General features: G+C 40.6%; 1 protein-coding gene across 4 annotated transcripts in view; it reads left to right on the top strand.

The window, feature by feature from the left end:
• Positions 1-16,229, top strand: part of PAK6 (p21 (RAC1) activated kinase 6) — a 59,076-nt gene that overhangs the window by 25,774 nt on the left and 17,073 nt on the right. For all 4 annotated transcript variants that reach the window (XM_014595475.3, XM_059722998.1, XM_019496574.2 and 1 more), the window contains 4 exons: positions 7,149-7,357; positions 9,181-9,807; positions 13,016-13,507; positions 14,423-14,556. In XM_014595475.3, the coding sequence (XP_014450961.1) occupies positions 7,154-7,357; positions 9,181-9,807; positions 13,016-13,507; positions 14,423-14,556 (1,457 nt within the window). In that variant the 5' untranslated portion in view covers positions 7,149-7,153. The remainder of the gene's footprint in view (positions 1-7,148; positions 7,358-9,180; positions 9,808-13,015; positions 13,508-14,422; positions 14,557-16,229) is intronic.

Here is a 16,229-nt window from a genome sequence, read left to right as displayed (position 1 = left end):
TAATAGGATAACTGTTACCTCAGAAGAGCTTGGTCTGACCTGCTATTACTTAAATGTGGTTGCAGATCAGTGTAGTCTTTGGGCTCCAGCAAAGGACTGAAAATCCATCAGGATGCTGGACTCCAAACACAAGTTTTCTCACTATGTGACTTTGGGTAACCACTTTACCTCTCTGTCCCTCTCCATCTGTGAAATGAGGACAACTGACCGTCTCACTGGCTGTTGACAGATTTAATGTTTTCAAAAAGCCCTTTGAGATGTTCAGTATTCAATGCAAAGTAGTGGATTTTTACCTATATTGTGATAAATGAGGGATAGATTTGTTTTCATTGTTGTTAGTAACTGTCACATCCTGATAGCTGTGGTCAGTGCTGATGTCACTGTGGTCACACAGCATGGTGCTGCCATCCATTTAATTCCCTCTACAATGTTAATGCAAGAATCTCAGGGTCTGATCCCTCATTCCCTTACACCCTGGGTGGTCACAGTGAAGGTAAAATGATGCCATTCCGATTTGATTTGTACAAATGTAGATGACTACAAGATACTGAGCATTGGAGAATCAGATGGAAAGTGTCTCCCTTTCTTTATATATTGGGTTAAAAGGAAGGGACAGAGTCAGCAAATGCCTCCATTGAATTAATGGAACAAGGACCGTTATGATGCCAAGTTGGGTACAGTGCAATAACATGGTTTTTAAACTGAAACAGTTTATCACCATGTTCAGATGCACCAGCAGGAAGCAGCAGTGGGTCCTTGCAGTGCTGCAGTATAGACCTCCAATGCCCACCTGCAAATACAATGGAATTGCAGTTGTATGGAAGTGTCCACTTATGTAAAAGCAAGTGTGCATGAGGTAAGAGAGGTAGATAAGAAGAGTTTGTGTCTGACAGGCTAGTTCAAAAGAGTGAGTTCTGGGCAGTGCTACTTCCAAAATAGATGACAAAGTAGTCTTTCTGCTGGTACCACATGGATATTTACTAACTCTAGTGGACCTAAAAAGAACTGAATGGGGCTGCTCTTCTAGATCTTCCCATTAAAGCACTTTATTGGGACTCAGAAAAGTTGGCTTCAATTCCTAACTCTTCTATAGGCTTTCTTTGTGAACTTGGGCTACTCATTTGATCTTTCTATGTCATCAGTAAACCAAAGATAAAAAATAGGAGAAAGGACATTGTTATCAATTTCATCTGTTTAGATTGTAAGGTCTTGAGGGCAAGGATTCTCTGTTCAGTGCATGGCCACCTAATCTCAGGTGGGCCCTCTAGGAGAGAGATTTTCACATTATTTACAGTATTATTTCACCATCTGAAGGGTGTTTATGGTCTGAAGGAGGCTTGAGGACCTCATCCAATCCTCATGTACAGGAGGAATTACTGTGATGTTGGCGCCAAAGGGCAAAGGGAGGAGGATCTCGGAGAGTTCTCCGAACAGAAGAGAACTACATTAAAATACAATGATTTTCAAGTCACACCCAAGGTAACAGAATTCAAGTGTGGTGCAGGCTAAATAGATCACTGTGTGCATGTGTGCACATGTGCACAATACATACATAGTATTTACGTTCTAAGCTTTCTAGACTCCTCTGATGTTTGCCCTCCTGAGCTTTCTGACGTGATTATTATTTATACCAATCCATATATGTTCATAGCATTTGCAGACAAAAGAAAAATGACAGGTTCCTTCACTGACTGAGGAGCTTACAAATCTAAATGAGACTTTACACAGTAAGGAATGATAACAAAGGGTGGGTGAAGGGAAGAAAGATGGGAAAGAAGGTTTGATATCTGAAATTTTAGCTGAATGTGGTGCCCTGCTGTGATGGCTCCTTCCACCTTTATCTCAGGTATTGGTTCTAGAAATGCAGTTTTAGGTGCCCAGCTTTTCCTAAGGATGAGATGATGCTTGCCTGCTGTGTGTGCTATCACTTTTTGTATTTAAAGCCTGTCATTTTTTTTTCCTGATAATAAAGTATGTCTGGCAAAATGGGTGCTTCAAGCAACCTAGAAACACAACAAACTGATTTAATGCTTTAAATTCTGTGTGAATACGTAGTCAGGCACACAGATTAATATTCTATTAGAAATAAGCTTAGGAGAGACTTATTTGTTATATTGCTGGTTTAGTTTGTGGCAGATGACGAAGTTGGGTGCTTGCACTTTCGTTTTATGCATGGCTTTTCCCAAAAGGCTGAATAAGGTCCACAAAGCTGATTTATTGGGGTTTTTTTCCTTGATTAAGAGTAAAACCTGCAACAGGATGAACATATCTTTCCTAAGCTTTTTCTGAACTGTGTTTATTGCCATACTGCTAGGTGGGTTTTGGATGTACTGAGCCAAATTTATGCTAGATAATGTAAAAAGCTTTTCTAAGGCAGGAGCTTTCACAATTTGTGAATCTAATATCGGCATGACCCAAATGTGTGTGCACACACACATTCAGTGACAGAGGAGAATGGGGTTATATGCGTGCGTACATGCATAACACAATATAGGTGTAGCATATATGTATCCCATATTCACCCGTGGGGTTTATAAATGATATCAGAAAAAAACTGGTGAAATAACAAAGAATGAGTGAGAGCATATCTATCTCAGTATTTGAAATACTATATGACAACAAAGAACAATTCCTGTTATCATTGACTTTCTTCCTTGTTTTTCAGTCTAGCTAATCATTTTCTATGCCCCTGTATTCCTCTGATGTCAGTCTGACTCCCACCCACTCCTATGCCTTTTTTCAACTCTGATTCCCCTCTCTTTCTTCCAGTTCCCCCCCCCCCCTTCTCTCATTGAAGCCTGACCCTTTTTTCTCCCTGCCCCTCCTTTCCAGCTGATCCCTCCCACTGCTCTGAATCTGCTGGCTGTGGGTTTTTCTCATGCTCACTGGCAGATGTGACAGATTTTGGAACTGTATCATCTATGAAAAGCTGTATCTGGAGTTGAAAAATCTAACGTGGTTTCCCAGGCAGCAGAAATGGATCACTGAGAGAATTTCAATCTCCGGCTGCTTTTGTCTCGTGGTAGTGACTTTTATTATTTGTATTTGTGACATTTCTTACAGTGTAGCTGTCATCAGTAAATGAAAAGACTTGGGTCTAATAGTTTATTATAATATCAGTGTCATAGGGTGTGTGAGATATTGAATGGATGCTGTCTAACTATCTAAGACTAAATATAGGTTTGCTTAATTATAAAATCTAAACCTTGTATGCATAAAATATTGTTATGAATTTGTTATTGAATTACAATTTTCTTCTATTTAAACATTCTTCAGTGGTGATGGAAATCCAAACATAATAGCTGGTGCATGAGAACCACAAAGTGTGTAATGGAGCAGTCTCCTTTCACTGTCCAGTTTGAACGAAATACAAACCTTGAACAGGATTTTAAACACTTATTTGAAGTGTGTGATTTTTCAAACGGTGTCCCTTTAACTACAACCACCTGTCTGATGTGAGATTGTATTTATAATCAAAGATTGCTCTTGACAATGTAAAGCAAATGTCATTGAAAACTGGAGGTGTTATATGTACAGACTTGGATACAATTGATCATTATAATGCTCTGTTTATTAACCAAAAAAAAGGTCACATTTGCAGCCAGCCACTGTACAAATGACCATGAACTTAGTAGATAAATATATACCTGTATCTGTGCAATATGCATTTGTGTATACAAACTAAATGCATGCCAAATGATTATTAAAAGGTGCAGTTATCTAATGTGAATGCCCAAATGCAGTGTTTATGTGAATATACTAACTGATAGGCCACGATGGGTCCACTTCTGAAGCACAGCTGAAAATTTTGGTCCAGATGCAAAAGTGAACATTTTAATTCAGTAATTTAGATGGAAAACATTCAGTCACATTCTGAATCACCAAGGGATAGCCTTATTATGAATTATTGTGGCTTTTTTTTTTTATTTAACAACATCCCCTTCCATGGTAGACACTTTAAGGTAAATAAAAGGATGTGACTCTTCCCCTTTCTAATTACAAATGTCATGCTATGAGTCAGGCTACAATTAAAAGGAAACAGGGTGAAATGAGGAACTACAAGGGTTAAAACAAGATCACATGACTACTCTGTTCAAGAGAGTTTCCATCCTGGTGGCTCAAGGAATTGGGTTTTTTTTGTTGTTTTCTCATAATTATTGATTCACTTGTTGTGGCCGTGGCAGAAAGCTGATATTTGCATTGCTTTATCAGTGCTTAATGCTTCCTGGCTCTGTTAAAGGCTGAAGCATCCTCAGCTGTAGTACCTGTCCTGTGAATAGCATCAGTGCAATTGGCTAGAAAGACTACTTTTACATTTCTTCTCCTTTGAGCATTGCCCCCTGATTAATTATTATGGAAACTGCAGGAGATACTGGGAACCCTCATCACAGACAAGGACCCCATTGCACTTGGTGCTGCCAGCACAGAACAGAAAGATGGTCTATGCCTCAACAAGCTGACCACTAAATGATGCGTGCCTGGGGGGTGGCATTGGAACAGTCTCCAAACCAAAGAAGGCCCTGGCTGCAAAACCTCCCTAGGCACAGCAGTTGCATTGTACTCTTTTTCTAAATGCAATTTTTAGTGGTTTGGCTTTCTCCAAATTATCTGTTTGCTCTTCAGATATAACAGGAGATTTACCGTCTTTTGAACACAGCTTGATGTAGTACAGCAACACACAGTATTTTTACTTCAAAAGAATTTGTATTTCAGCACAGAATGGTGTATATATACCCTGCTGTAATTATAGTCTAAGGACCTGACCCTGAAAAACCTTTTAACACATGTGCTTAATTTTTACTACCTTGAGTGGTCCCATTTTTTTCCATTCCCTCCCAAGCTGATTTCAGTAGAGGTTTCACAGCACTCAATTTACACAGGTGCATAAAAATGTTTGCAAGACTCAAGGCCTAATTTTAGGAAATAAAGCAGTATGGCAAATAATGACCTTATCTGTAACTTGTATTGTAATCTGCACTTTGCTTTAAACTAGAGACCTAACTGTAACAACATGGACAATGTTATAGCCTTATATCATAAAAGAGCATGGCATTGTGTTGTGCTAATTGTAAGGCAAATGTCATGAGAAACGTTCGTCTCGACTGCAGAAAAAATTATCACTCTACTCACTCTATGCCTTTAACTCAAGTAAATATTTATAAAGCAAAAATCATCAGAAGCTGAGATACTGCAGTGGGGAAAAAAAAGATTTTTATGAAGTTTAAGAGCTTGGTAGGTGTCTGGAATCTGCTGTCAGGGAAACAGAGAAATCTGAAAGTGTCTGTGCATTAGTGGTTCTGTACAGATGATAATACTAACACAAGCAAAAAGCTAGAAATAATGAAATATTTGGGTTGGGCAATCAAACCCCAGATTTAGGAATATCTGGAATATGTTTTCTTCCATGTTGCTGCTGCTGCTGCTGCTGTTGCTGTTAAAGTCATTTATTAGACTGCAGTAACACCTGGACATTTCAGTGAAAGACCAGGACCCAATTGTGGTAGACGCTATAGAATCACAAGAAAAAGATGATCACTGCCTCATCTCTGTCTTTCACTACATGTATTAACAACAAACAGTAATTATTTAAGCTGAAAAGGCTACTAAATGCAACATAATCAACTTAGTTTTGAAGAATCACCTTCCATTTCAGTGTTTGAATTACTCACCTTAGCATCAATAGTGCTACTATTTTTTAATTTAATTAAGAAAGATGAAGACATGATAAATGGATTTCGATCCTTTGTCTTGGGAACCAGCATTGTGGCACTTGCATGAGAGTGCAGGACTTGAATTCAGATATTTAGTACTTTGCGCTGAAGAGCCAAGCAAATATTTGAGATTCATGTTTGTTTGTTCCAGTTGAGAGAGATGAATAGCTGGGGTGCCACTCTGACAAAGAAGGAGCAAGGAACTTGGACAAAGCAGGTCCTACAGGGAAACCTTAGGGCCTGTGGAGCTTGAGGAGAAATTTAGGCTCAGTTTTGTATTTTATTACTTGAATAACTCCAGGGAAGGGTTAAGTTTAAAGACTGTTCAAAACAAGGCAGAAATGTCACCAGTTTATTACTTGATTATGATAGTGTATGAGGCCCTTTCTAGACATTCGAGAAGGGATTGTCATTGCCCACCTAAAATGGTATAGTTTTGGCCCCTGCTGAAGTCTCCGTAGCCCTGCGTCTCCTGATGACCCTTCGCAAGCTGTCAGTTTTAAAAGTGCTGTGCTTGACAGTTCAGTTTTTTTTTTGAACTAAAGAAATTACTGGGTTCCACAGTTTGAGCTGAATAGCAAGGTATGTCTATTAAAAATATCTTTAAAACAGCATATGGAAAGCATTCTAAAAATATATATGAGGCAAAGATTTTTTAGAGTGAAATCTTTTTATTGGACTGACTCTGTAGCTTGGATAGAGTTAGACTTCTCTAGGTTAATGTCTCTTAGTTTAGTAGCAAAAGTGAGTATCTCCTGTTTAAATTGACCCCTTCGGAGTAGGTTAGGTGAAGAAGATTTTCTCAGATTTTTCAAAGTTCTCCTGCATCGGTGTGCTACATCCATGGAGTTGTGTTAGCTAAAGGGTTGCAGATGATGAGTCCCCTTGGGATGTTATGTTTCCTGTACAGGTTTAAGAATGATGTTCTGGCGTTTTTCTGTAGGTTGTGGATTTTCTGTTGTAAACATTGGATTTCAGTATCCTCCACATTATGGTAGTGGAAGAGTGATGCTGTAGCTATGATGGTCCAGAAATTAGTTGGTTCAGTAAAAGATCTCACCCTGTCTCTTGAATAATTTCTGGACCATCATGGTTACAATGTCACTAACAATATACATGAAATTGCTGCATTTCAACATTCAGCTTTAGTTCTAGCAGATGCTGTCTCCATTCAATATGGAGGCTGTGTGGGCTAGTGGGTAGAGTAGTGGGTAGGGACTCAAGAGAGACCTGGGTTCTGCTGGGTGACCTTGAGCTAGTCACTGATTTCCCTATGCCTCCATCTTCCAGTTTGAAAAATGGGAAATGTTCTTTACCTATATGAAGTGTCCTGAGGCCTACTACTGAAAATCAACACAAGACTCTTACGTGATACAAAAGCTACTGTGAAGTTCCTCTGTGGGACCAGATCTAATGTGTTTGATGTCTCTCATTCAGGCACCATGTTCCGCAAAAAGAAGAAGAAACGCCCCGAGATCTCAGCTCCACAGAACTTTGAACACCGGGTCCATACCTCATTTGACCCAAAGGAGGGTAAATTTGTGGGACTACCTCCTCAATGGCAAAATATTCTAGATACATTGAAACGCCCAAAGCCAGTTGTAGACCCTTCAAGGATCACTCGCGTGCAGCTTCAACCTATGAAGGTAAGATAGGAAATTTGAATTCTTCCCATTCTTTCCAAAATTCAGTGAGATCCAGTGAAGCAATGCCTCCCATGCTCTTGTAAAGGCAAACGATCTATTAACATTAAGGAATGTAAGGAATCCAGATAATGCCAGGATTTTGTAAAGTGGCAGAGAGGAGCCTTATCCACTCCTAATCTTAAAGAGAAACAACAGAGGCAGTAGTAGAACATTGGGAATATAGCTATGACAAATTGCACTGCTGCAGCTCAACTAACTGGTCATTCAATTACCCTAAAATAAGAAATGGACCGTGGAAAACTTCCATATCTATAGAGATATGGAAATATCCCCTTATATGCCACTAGGGAATATGAATCTTGGATTGGCTTAATAAACCACCTCTGAATATGAAAGGGTCTGTTTGTTTTCGCTATCTCACTGCCCAGTGGAAGCATGAAAGAGGATTTTGTGCTGCCCTGCACTGACCACTGCTAAAGCTGGTACTTTAAAATAATTTAAAATCATTGCTATTATCAAAGTCTGAAATGCTGCAGCAAACTAGAAGCTGCGAGGGCTGAGGTTTAAGGAGTGAATCGGAACAGAAAAAAAGACTTTCTGACCCAGTTGAATCAGATTGTTAGTCTGGGTTTCTGACCATTTTCTCCTAGCTTTTTCCTTTTCTCCACCTTTGTGTAAAGTGATGGAACCAGTTCTCAGTCAGTGCCTCAGCCACATTTGATGGTTAACAGAGCAGTTCAGACTGAAGATAAAGAGACAGATCAATATTTGAAACAGAAAGATATGTTACTACAGAGAGAATTTACCGTTGTTGGAGAGTTTATACACACAATGAAACAAATTTGATTGCTCTTAGATTACTTCTGTTTGATAGGATCTTTCTCCTCCACCTTTTCTTCCTTAATACAATAAGCCAGTTTCTCAAATGGTGCACCAATATTGTTGAGTCAGTTGACACCAACTAAATATTTGGTCCAGTGTAATTAACCTAATATGGTTGGGGAGAGCCCAGTTAATAAATTAACAAACAGGAAATTGCTTTTCATTCCAAGGGAAGATTTCCCTACATAGAGTGGATTCATACAGTGGTAGCAATTATACTAGTTTAGGTATTACTGTGTAGATATTCAGGTGGTTTAAGTTACCAGCAATTAAAAAAATTAAGTTTAACAATTCCAAAAAATGGTGTGTATGTAGGGCATGCTACTCATATAGAATTGGTGCCTTTTTGGATAGATGTCTTATTCTTCATCATTTGCCTACAAAATGGTTGTTAATTGCTTGTGATCCTTTGTTTCCAAGAATACATTTACCAATTTTAATTGCAATGGATTTGCCAACCAAAGGAGGGATGCAGATTTGGAACAATATGGATTTTATGATTGGTATTAAGATGCATTGACCCAAATTTGGAGAGCTAGAATTAAAATTAGTCTAAGGACAGCAGGTTGTGACTGAATTAACAGAACTATGGAGAAGAAATGCACTATATATTGGAGCAACAGTAAGATTCCACATAAAGACTAATTTTAGTCTAGGGTACTCCAAAGACTAGAAGGGATTTTGTAGGTCAGGATTTGGGGACATTAGGAAAGCACTATGAAGGAAACAATATTTTGCACTGTAACTTTAGCCAAACCTATGTCTTTGTCACAGCAGTGCATAGGTCATCAAACTTTTGAGGAGGAAAGCACTGAAAAGCAAAACATTTCATTTAATTTTAAATGACTAGGCAGACTTGAAATGCAGTCCCTGCTTTGGACATCCTGAGCCTTGGGTTGTAGAGCTCTAACTTTTCCCTTTTGTTTCTGCATGTTTGACAGACTGTGGTGAGGGGCAGCACTGTCGAAGTGGAGGGATATATCTCTGGAATACTCCATGATATTCAGAAGCTCTCTGCCATCAGTTCCAACACTCTGAGGGGAAAGAGTCCCACCAGCAGGAGGAGAGCCCAGTCACTTGGACTGCTGGGAGAGGACAGGGCCCCTGACATGTACCTTCAGAGCCCTGACGCAGACTACACAGACAACTGTGGAGACTACCTCAATTGTAATGGTGGGACCAAGGCGACCCGAAGGCAGACTATGTGGCCAGATTATAAACCCCGGGTGGATGGGGAGTCTCATTCCAATGGTATGGTAATGAAAGCACAGTCCCTTGGGCCTTCAGAATTCCAAGGTGTAGGCAGTTGCTGCATCCAGCTCGCGTTAGGTTCCCAGCACCAGCAGTACACCCCTATTCTGACTGGGAAGAGTGACAAGGCTGGAAAAAGAAGCTCAGAGGACTGTTGGCCTCAGCCCTGCTTGGTGGGACAGTCAAATCCCAGGCCTTCTGGGGAGGGCAGCCCTGGCTCTAAATCACGGGAAAACAGCTTGAAGCGAAGGTTCTTACGAAGCATGTTCCCATCAGCAAGTGGCGCAAACAAGTCGGGTCCCACCCTGCAGATAAAGGTATGTTTAGTTAGTGTATTAAATGTAAACACTATGGTGACTTTTCCATTCTCTGGGTTACTTCCACATTCAAGCAATTTTTTGGACAAACAATAGACATCAAGCTATTAGTGTAAAAATGTAATGTCAGAATCAGTCAGGGGAACATTAATCCAGATCCAAAGTAAAAGGAGAGCGTGAAAAACAGATGACCATATTTCTCTCAGAATAGTTTGTGATATATAGCTGAAAAGGACAGCCAGGCCTATCTATGCAAGAGGGGGTTTTTCTTGTATAGCCATATCATTTAGGGATTTTATTTTTAATTACCACAGTATATTAATAAAAGCCCTAGTTATACCAGCATAGAAGTGCTTCAGTTTGCACGACTTATTTGTTCAGTAAACCAGTATAATTTATACTGGTAGTGGTTTTTTGTTAGTACATGCTACATCTACATTTGGAGGGCTATCTAGAGTAAGCTATGCTTACAGACACAAACTTTTTCATGTTTGTAGACTATACTGACACATGGAAATAAACAGCATAAATAGATTCCAGCAAGACTCTGTTTAAGCATCAATGTCTGTGGAGATGGTACAATTCATAGCTATTCGTCTCCTAGGAAGACTCTTTTTTTTATTATTATTATTTGAATGAATAGAATTAAGAAAAAGAAAGAAAGAAAAAGAAACAATTGAGGGAAAGTTGAGGCACTGCCGATGAATATAGAGACTGTAGGTAACAACTTTCAGTTCATCCCAAATTGTCCAAGTGTTGTTACCAACTAACAGCTGTTTGATGCCTTCTTTAAAATGGTTTGGTACCACCAGGCCAGTTCCTAATGACTGCTCAACACTTAGTTTTCAAGTACAACTTTCTGACTCTTTAGAGCTCTGTCTTTCTGTGATTCTGACCCTTGGGGAGTGGTGTAGGAAAAAACACATTCTCATATGATGCAAATAAACCTAATTTCATTGATCTCAATTATGCTATGCCTGTTTTTCACTGGCTGAAGATCTGAACTTAAATCTCTGTAAGAAATGACCACCTCTGTCCTATCCTGTGATAGGGAAAAGGGCATGATATCCCTTGCGCTCTCTTCTCATACGAAGTGTAAATGTTATCAGTAATGTAGTATGTGTGTGTTCATACATGCATGCTGGTTGTCTGAGGAAAGGAAAGGAACAAGTATGATGTGTTCCCACAGGGAAATGTGTAACCAGGGACAGATTGATGAGAGAATACAGTTGGATAAAAATGGAAATAGGCATGCTTTGAGAGGCAGTGCAGGGACAATGTAAGATGGAGTGCTGTGGGCCTGTGATCTGATGGGTGAAGTGACCTGGGAACTTCCATAGCTATCTAACTGGGAATGGGGGAGCTTATTACCAGCCAACAGCTGTTTGATGCCTTCTCTCATATTGTTGACATATTGTTGAAGCAGGAATCTGTAGGTACGCTTGGTTAAACAGAAAGACGTGTATAAGCCTGTGTGTATCCGATGGCCTTTTGTGTGCTATGGGTTATATAAAAACTGTTTTTCTAAGACAAAACAAGAGTTCAGAAATAAATACCTTCCTGTCAGGAGCATGCCTGTGCTGGAACTCAGGGGTGGAGATTAGTAAAGAAGTAGGAAGTCATTTCCAACAAGCCATTTCTTGTGTGTTTGTGCACTCATACACAGGCCGGTGTCTACATGACCATGCTTGCACACACATGTATGACTGGATGTGAGTCAGTATATGAACAAACAAGTTGTGCCTCTTTAAGTTTTGACTGTTAATAGAAATCTGTGATAAATATCCAGATTTTTATAATTAAGGTCTAGTTTAGTCTATTTTTGAATGTTTAAGAACATTTAAAGGTGAAAAATTCTCTCTAGTGGTAACTTTCTACAGCTTTATCTCTATATAGTCCCATGATTGGCTTTTGACTGCCTATATAGTGATGGACAAAGGTGTGTAGGTACTGAACATTTTTTTCCCTATGGTATAAATGACTGACTTCAAAGTTGGTACTTTGGATTAGTTACATATTCAATAGATCACCCCATTTTATGTTTTTGAATGTCAACATCACTGGGACTAGTGACAATGCGTAGAAATCTTAAAACCTAAGTAATTTATTCTTTTTAGAAATCTATATTCTGTGTTAGCATGGGAGTATGCATATTTTGAAATCATATCTCTGCAGTTTGTCATTTTATTAGAGCTCATAGCCTGAGCAGGGTAGGACCAATTTAGTACTTGAGTGGGAAGTCTCCAGAGAGAGCCCTGAATGCTGCAGGAGGGAGTCATGGTAATTCGGATTCCTACTGAGTTGGTAATTTCAGATTCCTACAGTGAAATGGAATTAGGTGGCTTTGTGCTGCAGGTGTCACCTCACCACTTAGAGCTATTAAAAGTCCCATGGCACTTTTCCCAATACAAAGAATGTTAACTTTGATGTCGTGGCCAAATTTCAATTTTGTAAATTACATTCCACCTAATTAAAACTCTTCCTGTAGCTTCACTGGCTATTTCATAGAACACTTTTTGTCCATCAGTCTCCAAGTGATTTATGAATCCTTATTATCCATTTCACAACTGGAAAAACTGAGGCAGAGGGAGCCATGATTTTCAGAAGGGCCTGGTGATTTTGGGTGCCTCAGTATTTTTATTGCAAACTTGAAGCACTCTATAGCAGAGGTTCCTAACTACAGGGCCACGGCCTGGTACCGGGCTGCGAAGGGTTGGCTGCTGGGTTGTGGCATGAGCCCCATGTTCGGACCCCCATCTGTCTGCCTAGGTGACCGGCTTCACCACCAGCAGTCATGTGTGGGGTTAAAGCTGGGGGTGGGCAGCCCCAAGAGGGAGGCAGCTGGCTCCGTGTGCCCTGTCCCGCTCCTGTGCCGGTCAACGGGATAAAAAAAAGTTGGGAACCACTGTTCTATAGCAGCCTGCTTTCTACAGAATATGATGAGCCCCCATTTTTGATAATCAGGCCCATTTTAGCTGACTGAAGTTGATAACACAAAAATTGTGGCACCCAAATCACTAGGCACTTTTATAAATCTTAGTCCATGCAACTTGCCTTAGAATTACATAGCAGGCCACTGGCAAGACTGAAAACAGAACCCAGCTCTCCTGACTCCTAACGCATTGCAAATTTTATGGGAATAACATATATCCAGCCTTCTCTTTACTTGTTATCTAATCAGCACTCTTTTTTTCCATTCTTCTCAAAGCCTACTGCTTTCTTCAGGCCTCAGCAATGGGGCTCACCACGCAGCCCTGCATCCAAAGCCCAGTCTCTTCCCTCTGATCATCCAGCACAAGATTTTACTAGGATGATTTCAGAAGCCAGTACCCCTCAGAAGTCCCCAACCACTGAGAAAGCAGTTACTCTACAACAGGGCAGACCATCGCCAGCAGGGTCCCCCCGAAATAGACAGACTCAAACTAGTGCCAGCAACCTTCACCTACCCCTGGAATCTTCTGCTAAGGGACAGCTGGCCAATGAGGACCCTGTGGTTGTAACTCATGAGCAGTTCAAGGCTGCTCTTAGGATGGTGGTGGACCAGGGTGATCCACGGACCCTACTGGAGAACTATGTGAAGATTGGCGAAGGATCCACAGGCATTGTCTGCATTGCTTGCGAGAAGCACTCTGGGAGACAAGTGGCAGTGAAGATGATGGACCTAAGGAAGCAACAGCGACGGGAACTACTTTTTAATGAGGTGAGGATGAGAGTAGGAAAATGGAAGATACTGATGTCTATAATAAAGCAGTAAGTTCTCTGTTTTTAATGGGAGGGAGGTAGTATTAAGATGAGGATAAAATCAGAGAAAGTTAGGGTTGGAAGGGACCTCAGGAGATCATCTAGTCCAAACTCTGCTCAAAGCAGGACTATTCCCAACTAAATCATCCCAGCCAAAGCTTTGTCTAACTCGGTTTTGAAAACCTCCAAGGATGAAGCTCCCACCACCTCTCTGGGTAACCTGTTCCAGTGTTTTACTACCCAACTAGTGAGAAAATTCTTCCTAATGTCTAACCTAAACTTCCCTTGCTGCAACTTGAGACCGTTGCTCCTTGTTCTGTCATCTAAAAACCGTGTATCTCAGGGGCGGGCAATTATTTTGGCTGGAGTGACGCTTAAGTTTTGACAAGCTGTCGGGGGCCACAAGGGTGGCCCCGCCCCTTGACAAGCACCCTGCTCCCTGGTTGCCACCTTGGGACAAGGAGTCTCACCCTTAACCTCTGACCTTTGCACTGGATGGTTAAAAGGAGAAGAGAGGGGCATTTTTCTTTTACTGAAGTTAGCTTATTAATAAGAACAAGAGTAGCATAGAAGTATTCTGGTGCATCTGTACCATGTAGACCGTGCCTGGCTGTTGAAGGAGGTTGATTAATGGCTAAAGAGTATCTCTACACAGCACAATGAGGATCTGTTTAAACGTAACCCAAACAAGCTCAGAATGAGTTAGCTTAAGTGCTAGAGACAGTATAATCACGTAAGTGTTGTGTCTGGGTGCACTAGCCTGAGCAGAGGCACATGCTAATGTGGACATTGTGCTTCCGGTACCCAATAGTGCTGTGCACACATGCTAGTCATTTCCCATGTGTAATGAATCATGTTCCCTGTGCTTTTGCAGGTGGTTATAATGAGAGACTATCAACATGTCAATGTGGTAGAGATGTATAAAAGCTACCTGGTAGGAGAGGAACTCTGGGTGCTGATGGAGTTTCTGCAGGGTGGAGCCCTCACAGATATTGTCTCGCAAATCAGGTATGAAGTAAAACACAAGAAAACTGGCTTTGGGAAACTAGGTTTCTACCTGATGGGCAACAGAATGATTGTAGAAATCCCTTTGGAGAATACTGTTCCCTCCAGAGACTATGTAATGATCATAATTATAATGCCCTGTAATTATCAAATGTTATAATTGGAGTAACCTAGCCTTTTGATATAAGTGACGGTTCCTTTAACCTCTGAAGAGGGGAGGGCCATATGGAACACCAACTTCATGAAAGTCCAAAAGTGCCTCTATTGGTGACTCTCTGTTTGAGGTACTGGACTTAAAAAGTGTCTGTTCTTAAACCAGATTTGTGCATTTCAGGAAGCTCTTCAGCTAGCAACTGGAGAACCCCTGGAAGTAGTCTTAAGTGGTAAAACAGAGTAAGGTGAGATCAGTGGGTATATTCTACCTAATTTCTCCAAAGGCCTTTACGATTCTGATATTGCCTCAGATCACATCAACTAAAGACTTCAGTAAATGAATTATTTTCTGATGCTGAGCTCTTGTCTTCATTTGCTTTCATACTTATACCACTTTATAAAAGATACAATATTCTATGTGAGATAAATTGTTTTTCAAGTGACTGTTACATATATTCCCACTCTTAAATGCTCTGGCTATGCAGTTCTGATTAGTACTTTCTGAAGCATTTTCATATCTCTTTTTACTGTCCCTGAACATACTTATGGTAAAGCTATAAAATCATGAGCAATGCTCTGCCCATGGTATCTGAGAGACCAGGAATCTTTTTGGGCTGATCTAACTCAGTTTCAACCTCTTAATTAGATTTCTTAGTTAGGGTTACCTTGTTTATTTCCTTTATAGAAGGGTTCTTTTTTTTTTTTTTTTTTTTAAATTGGTCCCCATACCTGAGCAGGTTTACTGATCCTATGACTAATCTAGAGAGGAAGTAACTAGGATTTAGGGTGTGTCCCTTGTCTTGCTGCATTCTGTACTTTGCTTCTTACTTGAGGTATTTGGCTTGCTCAAGGAAAGATTACTGTCTCATTCCTGGATGAACTGCATGTCCTTCACTTTATCCTTTTACCCAACATGGATTTAAAAATAAAGATTCTGCAGAAGATTCTGTTCTCTTATAGTGTGGAAGCACAACCATTGAGCACTGTGAAACCCCACAGATGTCAGTCTCTGTTAGCAGACTCAACCCTTATAGGAATGCATCTCTGGATTTAATATCTCCACTTCTAGGTACGAATATGTCATGAGATACAAATCCAAGCTCCCCTTGGATCCCTCATGGTTAATTCTGAAATCACCCTGAAAGCTTAAGGCCACAGCCCAGGACGAGTCTATTTAGAACAGGGGCGGGCAATTATTTCAGGTGGAGGACCGCATGACAGGCAGCCAGGGGCAGATAAATATTAATTTTTAATTAGCCAGGCGCCCCGCAGGCTGGATATAATGGCCTGGCGGGCCACATCCAGGCCACATTTTGCCCATCCCTGGTTTAGAAGGATGTTGCTATCCTGATGTAATGGTGTGTTGGTTCTGGATGCTGTTTCTGACTCTTCAGTTCTGCCAGCATCTCCTATGTTGGTATATGCCCAGGGACATCTCTCAGGTTGCAGTTAGAATGAGATCCAGTGGTCACACATCTCTGCATTTCCTGGACTGCTCGGTAAGGGGAATAAATGAAACACTT

The sequence above is a fragment of the Alligator mississippiensis genome, chromosome 2 (assembly GCF_030867095.1).
Source record: "Alligator mississippiensis isolate rAllMis1 chromosome 2, rAllMis1, whole genome shotgun sequence".
Lineage (NCBI taxonomy): Eukaryota > Metazoa > Chordata > Crocodylia > Alligatoridae > Alligator > Alligator mississippiensis.
The sequence above is the reverse complement of the archived record's forward strand: the minus strand, read 5'-3'. Positions and strand labels throughout refer to the sequence as shown.